The sequence below is a fragment of the Arachis ipaensis genome, chromosome B03, assembly GCF_000816755.2.
Source record: "Arachis ipaensis cultivar K30076 chromosome B03, Araip1.1, whole genome shotgun sequence".
NCBI lineage: Eukaryota > Viridiplantae > Streptophyta > Magnoliopsida > Fabales > Fabaceae > Arachis > Arachis ipaensis.
In genome coordinates this window covers 128,265,940-128,275,270 of record NC_029787.2, presented here as the reverse complement: position 1 = coordinate 128,275,270, position 9,331 = coordinate 128,265,940, and the positions used below count along the sequence as shown (strand labels likewise).

The 9,331-nt window shown below is 34.6% G+C and overlaps 2 protein-coding genes across 2 annotated transcripts; one reads left to right on the top strand and one right to left on the bottom strand.

The window, feature by feature from the left end:
- Positions 926-5,248, top strand: LOC107631789 (mitochondrial import receptor subunit TOM40-1). The gene is made up of 11 exons (XM_016335339.2): positions 926-1,224; positions 1,314-1,395; positions 1,496-1,598; positions 1,696-1,791; positions 2,084-2,147; positions 2,183-2,235; positions 2,636-2,737; positions 3,227-3,295; positions 3,387-3,470; positions 4,615-4,710; positions 4,858-5,248. The coding sequence occupies exons 1-11, from the start codon at positions 1,122-1,124 to the stop codon at positions 4,912-4,914; spliced, it is 909 nt and encodes a 302-aa protein (XP_016190825.1). The 5' UTR covers positions 926-1,121; the 3' UTR covers positions 4,915-5,248.
- On the bottom strand, positions 7,070-9,331 carry LOC107631790. Its single transcript, XM_021119767.1, has 4 exons — positions 9,083-9,331; positions 8,369-8,635; positions 7,830-8,030; positions 7,070-7,747 (listed from the first exon to the last, which is right to left on the bottom strand). The coding sequence occupies exons 1-4, from the start codon at positions 9,083-9,085 to the stop codon at positions 7,484-7,486; spliced, it is 735 nt and encodes a 244-aa protein (XP_020975426.1). The 5' UTR covers positions 9,086-9,331; the 3' UTR covers positions 7,070-7,483.

Below are 9,331 nucleotides of genomic sequence, written 5' to 3'. Positions count from 1 at the left end.
CGATTCGAATTACTAGAGATACCTACAAATCGAATTGGTCAGATTTATGTAATTTGAAACAACCTGAGTCGATTTATGCATGCATGTGAAGTCCCTACTAATTCGAAACAAGCTGTTTCGATTTATCCACTGGTTTTGTTCTTATATAATTCGAATGGGGCTGATTCGAATTACTATGCATCAGCAATTACAAATTTTTACAGCATCCCTAACATTTTTAAGTCATTTTTTAAATTATTTTGCATGAAATAAAATATTTTTTGTAGTATAATTTAAATAAATTTATTAAAAAATTTATTAAAAAATATTCATGAGCTATTAAAAATGGACAAAAGAGTATTGTCTGGAATTCGAATTGATAGATCACAAATATTTTAAAAAAGTTTCGTAATTAAATATTTTGTTAGCTTTTTTTTAATGTATGAAATAAAATATATATTTTTTAATTTTTAAATTATTAATTTTTTTAATAAATTTTTTTTGATAAATTTTTTTAAGTTATTACTCGAGAAATATATATTTTTAAATTTTTTTATAATATTTTTTTAAATTGAGTAATTCGAATATGCCTAATTCAAATTATTATGTGTCTGTGTGTAATTCAAATCACCCTGATTCAAATTAGTGTGAGTGTAATTCGAATCAGGTTGATTCGAATTAGTGGGTGTGTGCGAGTGTAGGTAATTCGAATCAACATGTGGATGAAGTTCGAATTAAGTGATTTGAACTATATAAAAATATGAACTGATTGATTCATGAACCAATTTTTTATTTGACTTATTTAGTAATTTTTTTATCCCTTAGTTTATTTCAGTGATTTGCCCAAAACCTAATGCAAGAAACCCGGGCCGTAGCATTGTAAAATGGATCCGGGTCGGGTTGGAAATGTGGGCGCAACGGGTTGAGTCCAGTCCAGGTATAGAGAGAGAAAGAAAGTGTGAGAGAGAGGAGTGAGGAGAAGCGGGCAGCTTACGAAACAGAAGCTTAGGGTTTTAGCAGGCAGCCGTCGAAGCCTTCCGGGGTTTTAGAAAGAGAATAGAAAGGAATCCTCATTTCATTTGTGATACAGATTCTCTTTCGCACCTCACACCTCACACCTCACACCTCACTCTGCACCAACAATGGCTCAGGCGCCTCCCACCGACACCAAGCTCGATGAGAAGGTCGACTACTTCAACCTCCCATGTCCTATTCCCTTCGAAGAGCTCCACCGTGAAGCTATCAGTCTGTTCACTCTCTCTCTCTCTCTTTCTCTTCCAGATTCTTCATTTTGCATCTCACTCTTCATTCATCCTGCTTCAATCTCTTTTCAGTGTCTTTGAGGCCAGAACTTTTCGAGGGTATGCGCTTTGATTTCACCAAGATGCTCAACCAGAAGTTCTCCCTCAATCACAGGTACCTCTTCATATCTTTTAGCTGACTTCAAATTAAATTATGCAAAAATATTTATCTAATTTGTTTATTTGGTTCTTGGTTGGAATCTGATTGCGACCAGCGTTTCGATGGGCCCTACTGAGATCCCTTCTCAGTCAACGGAGACTATTAAGATCCCTACCGCTAACTATGAGTTTGGTGCAACCTTCATTGATCATCCCAGGGTGCTTTTTCCCCCCGCTGATTTTGCTTAGTTTCGTTTCGTTTCGTTGTTGTAAGTTCCAACTCTCATTGACGATGATATTATTGTGCTTGGTGCAGTTGATGCTGTTCGGGAGAATATTGACTGATGGAAGGCTCAATGCAAGAGTCAAGTGCGACGTCTCTGAAAATCTCACTCTTAAAGCCAATGCTCAGGTATTTATGCTCCTTTTCTGTTATAAGGGAAATGCCACAATTTTTCTGCTGTTTTTGAACCTTTGATATTCTGCTACACCTTATATTTACAAGAATTTAGTGCTGTTTTGTTTTGTTGAGTACAGATTCAGCTTTAACTTGATAACTTGCAAGAGTTGTTGAATGAGCATTATGTTCATTTTTATTCATCCAATATTTGATCTATGACAACCCCCTTCCCATTCTCATGCTTCTTATTGCTAATTCTCCTTTTGGCTAACCATAACCTACTGTTTCTTGTTTGCTTCTCCAGCTTACGAATGAGCCACACATGTCTCAAGGGATGGTCAACTTTGATTACAAGGTCAATTGCTTTAACCTTCCTCGATCATTTTTCCCCCTTTTTTGACATATACACAGTTTCAACTTGGGAATGGTGCCTTACTCGGAGCAAGTTATATTCAGGTAAAGGTTCAGCGTGCAGTATGCAAGACTTCCATACCTTTTTTTTAAGCACAAATTCTAGTGACAATCCGTACAGGATGATAAAACTAGACATTGGTATTAGTTTTTAAGCGGTCTATTATGTCTAATTATATATTCGTTGTGCTGCAATTTTTTTTCTTTCTCCAAAAAAAATATGATCCTTTCTTTAACCAAGGTTCTTAGGGTTTAGCTATTTTTAATTTCATTAGGTTGTTATTATTTATTTATTTATTTATATTTTAGATAAATTTAGAATACTTTGGTCAATTTTTGCCCTGCTGTTACCATGTCTTGATGCATAATTGTTACCTTGTCTCTTTAGAGGTAATTAAAGGATGTATGTGAATTAATACTGAAGTATTTACTTTATTTTGTCCAGAGCGTGACTCGTAACTTATCATTGGGCGCAGAGGTATTTTGGGCTGGACAGCATCGTAAGTCTGGTGTTGGTTATGCTGCTCGCTATAACACTGACAAATGGGTAGGGTCACTTAAGAATTTCCACTGCTTACATTTGCTCAAGGATTGTGGCTATTGATTATACTCCTTATTTTAAATGCTTTGTATTTTTTAGAATCTTTTATCTGCTGCTATTACGCTGCTTCATATGCCAAATTCTAGGCTTGTCTTTTTCTAGTCTTTTGAGTACATGTGGTATGGATGAGCTGTATATGAGATGCTTCTGAACCGTGCAATTTCATTGGTCAAAGCAATGATGTTCTTGGATCCTCTCCTAGACACATTTTCATGTCTTGTTTTGCATTGAGATATACATCCATGGCTCGCATATATTCTGTGCTACTTGTAATCCTCTTGGAAGCATTAAAGTTATAGTTTCAGTCATACTATGCATTGCAATAAGTTCTATAGTAACACTTCATTATATTGTCATTTCTTTCATGATTTAACTGGCTTATCGTAAAAACTAAGTAAAAAATTTAGCTGGGTCAATTTATTCATGTACATCCAGGTTGCTACAGCACAAGTTGCTAGCACTGGAATGGTTCTTGCAAGCTATGTTCAGAAAGTATCTGAGAAGGTGAGTCAATTATGAGCTTATGAACTACATTTATATTGTTTTTCAATTGAAACATTTTTTTTTTATTTCTCGTTTTAAATGTATCTTTCAGGTTTCTTTAGCGTCTGAGTTAATGTGCAACTACTTGTCACGAGATGTCACGGCTAGCTTTGGATATGATTACATCCTAAGACAGGTAATATTTTATCTTCCATGAATTAAGTCAGATGTTAGATTTAATACAGAAATTAATGTGACTGTTAGTAAAATTAGCAGGATCATAGGAATGAACTTAAACTTGTAGCCTATCTTTTGTGCATCACATCTTGATTCACTTTAAAGTTTCCCTGTTCTTTGTATGTGCACCTCAGTTCACATCAATAATAACATCATATCAACATTCAAACTTAAATATACATATAGATTGTATGAATTATTGTATATTTTAATCTATGCGCAAGTCATTCTTCAAAGTGCATAACGGTTGCTTGGCCAAAAATACCACTAGAACATGCCATTAGTTGGCAGTGCAATTTGTTTGCACCTCCATATAATCTGGACCTGTGAAATAGTTGTTCCCTGAAGTTTTAATTGGTAACAAGAGTGGGTTCTACGTGTTTGTGGTTTCTACTTTAGTGTGAAAAATGGAACAATAGTTACACTTGTAACATATTTAGTTTTTACTCAGATTTTTGTACCCTATTTTTTTTTTTGGTAAGAATCTACAATCTTAAAACTTTGTTGTCTAAGAATCTTTAATAGCTGAGATGTACAACTTAAAGATATAAGAGGAAGGGATCCTCCTTATGAACACAATATCCAATAGGAGAGCAAAAAAAAAAAGAAAAAAAAATCAACCACGGAAAGCTTTCCCTTGTTAATTTTAATGAACCCCATATTTTTTTTTAGCTTTCTGCGAGTTGTAATGGGGATTTAGTTCTCAATTTTACATTCCAACAGAAGAAAATGGATATTAAATTTAATTATGAGAACATACAGAAATGTAACTAACCCTGATTGGCTGATTCCATTCAACTGGAAAAACAGATGAATAAATTAAATGATTGGGAAGAAAGAAAAGAAAAACTGTATATTCAGTTATTCGGATCATTAAGTTTAATATTACGTATTCATGATATTGATAGGTTCTTTCACTAAGTGGATTGTGTAGTTTAGTGAATTCATTATTTGGCTGTAAAGCCATTTTGAAGTTCTGCTTTTTGTGATCCTGAAGCCCATTATTCTGCCGATCGTTATTGGATAATAATGTTAAATTGTAATGATAATGTCCTGTTTATGAGTGATCTCATGTATTTCCCAAATCTTGTTATGCATCATAGTGCCGCCTAAGGGGAAAGATTGATTCCAATGGTTGTTGCGCTGCGTTTTTGGAGGAGCGATTAAACATGGGCCTGAATTTTATACTTTCTGCAGAGGTCAGAGGACTTAACTTCTATTCTGTATTATTGTTAGGATTGAGGATTATGTGTAGAACGCATGCAAATCAACTTCTGTAAAATCTCTTTGATAATTTGTCAGATTTTGCTTTGCCTTGACATGGGTTTCATATTTCTTCATTGCAGCTTGACCACAAGAAAAAAGATTACAAATTCGGGTTTGGTTTGACCGTTGGAGAGTAGATTAGCATGAGTAGACTTATGTTTCCATTGCAGCTAGTTTAGCAAGCTCTCTTGCTTCCTTTTCCTTTATTTCTAGAAAAGAACAAAATCAAAGGAGGAAAGATCATTTGTGCCGGGAAAAATACATTATTATAATCCACAAGTTACTGCAGAGATTTTTAGTAGTCACCAATTTATTTGAAACTTGTGCCTAAAAAGAGGAACTTTGATTTATTTGGACTCTTGCCCTGTTTTCCCTTGAGGGGGATGTAGAGTGATATCTGATTAATGCATATTATGAGATTCATTTCCAATAATGATTCTGGTGCTTGTTTTACACGCATCCAATTTTGTTTTTTGAGGACCTAATGTGACTGCTGCTAGATGAATGCCTGTGTTACTGGTACTGTCATGTGGATCAAAGATCATTTAAAGTGAAGAGTTGGTAAAGTGGTAAAATGAGGAGTTAATCATTCTTAAATTAAAATAGGGGAACACATTTCATGGAAGTTACAAAATCAACGGTGATTAACTCTTCACTTTACTACTTTGGTAACTTCTTCACTTTAGAGGACCTAAATTCATGGTCATGTTATAGGCCAAGTCATTACGTAAATTTGTGATAAATTTGAGTGAGAAAGATATTGTTGAGGCATAAAAGTAATTTGTTTCATGTAAAATCAGGAGAATAATCTCCCTATTCATTGCGGTTAAGTTACATTTGCTGACATCCACCTCTTGTTGGCCAATAGGGTTTGTATATTTTATCATAAATTCGTTGACATACCATAATCTTACCTGTAGAATCCTTGGTTATTCAGTTTTTAATTTGAACAAGTAATTCCACAGAAATAATTTCTTACTTGTCAAGTTTATCTGTGTTATAACAATTTTATATTGCTTTGCCCCCTTGGCTAAATGACTTTGTAGTGCTGTGCTACGAATATTAGTGTCTACTTTGTGGGTTCTAAATATATAATATTAGAAGAAAAGATTTCTTGAATAAAGATCGGCTTGCCAACACCTTATTTCGTATAAAGTCGCACCAAACAAGATAGTATTCAATTATTCATTTCAATTAAGGCTTTATGTGGCTTATTAATGTGTCGATAAGGATAAGTAGTGTCATTTTTTCTTCTGTTTTTTGTTGTAAACTTGTAATTTTCTTCACATCCATTTGCGGTGCAGAACCTTGAGGGAGATAAGGGTTCTCAAAAGGCTCGCTACTTGGAACTTGGAAGGTGATTTCCGACAAAGTTTCAACTCTGTTCAACGACAAGATATTCTGGGAAACTGAAGCTAATGCCATCTATCCCCACAAAGCGTGCAGAAAAAGTTGGCTACACATTTCTAATCAAATTTAACTCCGTCAAAATACCAAAATTTTGTACTGACTTTTCCACCGTAGTGTTAACCGGACATTTTTTGAATAATAGCAGATAGAATATAAGAAAATCAAAGGGCACCTAACAAAAACAAAATGAGTGAGCCTTTTGAATATTTCAAATACAACACCGATCTTTTCGTTTTAATTTATCTGCATCCACACAGTTTGAACTTAGAAGGAGTATCACAACATAATTAAATAATTGAAAGCAACAGCACTGTATACTAATCCAGTTGTCCTGAAGCAGTCAAGCAAAGCACGTTAACGCAACAGAAGTGCGATAAAAGTCGGTGGTGCCGCGAGGAAGTTAATTATTTTGACCATGCATCATGCATGTGCTTCCACAGGCACAAGATTTGGCCCCCCTTTAACTTCTTTTGTACAGAAAAAGTCTAAAAAGGGCTGCGTTTTTAATGCATGCCACATTTAATGTCTACTATAGTACTCACAAATCACTTGGAGGAAAACCTTTCATTGTTCAAAATTTGTGGCTTTATAATTGATTGTGGGGACACTAAATCTTTGCCATCTTATTCACTTAACAACCTTATATAAGCTTTCATGTCCTTTCTGCCTGCCATGTTGTGAGGGAAACATGGGCACAAGTTGTTGCCTGTACTGTGAAGGGTCTCATACCCCATTATAAAATTATTATTCATTCTTCACAATTGAAACATCATCCCATCAATTATCTGTCAGAGGCCGGGAATCCTACAGAGAAAAAGCATAGCAAGAGCTATTCCTTGCAGAATGCATAATTTTGCCTAGTGCACATGGGACACAAAGTGCAGAAGATAATTGATGTTAAAACTATGCTGACTGCAAATCAAAAGAAATGAAATTTTACATTACTATAGTGAGTCTTTCTTTTTGTTAAAGAGTCATTCAATCATAAGAGATGCTAAGTTTAAACCATAAAGAACTGAAAAGGATGGAATGGAGAGTAACCCTTTGTACCCTTTGAAGTCTTTGGATTACTATTGTTGTTCCCTTATGCTGTACAAGCTCAGCTGGTTACTTTTCTCAGTGCAACTAAACCTCAAACTCCCAGCTTATACTTGAATCCCAATATGGGGTATAGTGGGGTTGAGATTCCCTCAAATGTTCAAGAAATCTTAAATCTTATTCTCCAAAAATGGAAAACAAAAAAATATAATCGGAGAATGGAAGGAATTGATTAGAGTAGTGATATGACTTCAAATCTTAGGACATGAAAACAAAAATAGGCCTTTGAGGGGTTGTTTTCCTTGGGCGCTTTCTGTAGTTAACAACTTCAACCCATCCATATGGCTCAGCTTCAGATAAAGATGACTCTGGTTCTGAATTCTGGTTATCTAAAGTAAAATCACTACCTTCTGGTTTTGGAGTGTTGATGAACCTACTACTTTGACTAGCAGATTCCTCTGAACTCCTCCGTGAACATTGATTGTGATCTTGGTTTTGAGCTTCCAAGGGAAGCACTGAGACCTAACATTTACACATGAAACAAAATTAAAAACAATGCACATAAGTAGCATGTACACAATTGAATCAGACCATGGCTTGTTACCTTGCACGTAATAGAGCAGAAGCGATTCCGCTCATCTTGTAAGTGTTTCCCACATTCTTCACATGTACCACCCGGCTTTGTTCTTGATGAAAAGTTGTATTCTTTGAATTTAGAATCAGGGCTTAGATCAGAAGTTTTAGGTTTATTAGTTGAAGGCCGGGGTTTTAGATGCACAATCCTTTCATTGTTGGATATGTAAGTCTGTCAGTGCCAAGAAAAGCATGTTACCATTATAGGAAGGAAAAAAAAAGGTTCATGTTCAGAGCATACTATTATTAATTGGTCAGTTAGGTTTAGTGAATTAGATACTTCAACAATGTCCAACAAATCAACAACTACTTAAATCCAAATGAAGCATAAACATGGTTTATTTCAGCTATGATAGCACCAGCAAATTAAGTAGGGCATCACCAATCAGATCAAAATAAATCAAGCATCCATACCATCAATTAGTATAGAATATGGATATCAAGAAATTCAATTAATTTAGGTCAATTGGCAAATAAATCAATACAATATTGTGAGAAAGAAGAGAAAACCTGAATTTTTGAGCAGTCAAAGTATTTCTGCAGCTCGGAATGGCGGAAGACATCTTGATAGGAATATTTGTATATCTGAAACCTTCTGTGAAGGGAATGAGCTTCCTTACAGTTCTTACACATTCTAACTGCACAGTCTACACAGAAAAAATTCTTTTCCTTAGAACGAAGATCGGGATGATCATCACAGTGGCCATTGCTATTCATAAGAACTTTAATCCAATCTCTATTCCTTTCCCTTTCCCTTTGTGAATGATTATTCCCCACCTGCAAAATTCAGTCATTGGATGTAAAAGGAGTTCAAGAACCCTTCAATGGCAGATGCAGGAAAGCAAATAACAGATTTCACCAATCTATGATCAAAGTATCAAACTTTACACATCAAAGTACCAGCAGATTATTCTTCAAGAAAATCTAAACATGCTACTTCCTAAGATTTAAGATACAAGATACAAGAATAAACCAACCTAACCCATAGATTCAATTTGGAAATTCGATCCACACTTAAAACTGGCATCTTTACTGGGTAACAACTTAACAACTGATTTTATAAAGATTAATCCAAATGATCATCAACAATAAGCTCATGCTAGATAAGGTATGAAGTGATCATGGAATTGCAATCAAAATACAAGGAATGAAAGATAAAAATCCAAACTTTTTGAACACCCATTAAAAATTAAGCTGAAAAAGAAGTGAGGAACGAAGAAATACCATGTTTTTTGAATGAGATTTGGTTGGAGAGTAGCAGAGGCGGCTTGAAGGGAAGTGAAGAGAAAAAAACAGAGACCTCTGTCTATGAGAATGTGAAACGATTGAAATAGAAATAGGGAGAAAAGAAATGGAAAAAATAAAATAAAAACTAAAAAGGGCTTTTTTTCTAGTTTTACATTTTGATGATTTGAAAAAGAAAAAGAAGGGTAAATAATAATTAATGCAATTATCAAGGAAATATTTATTTTC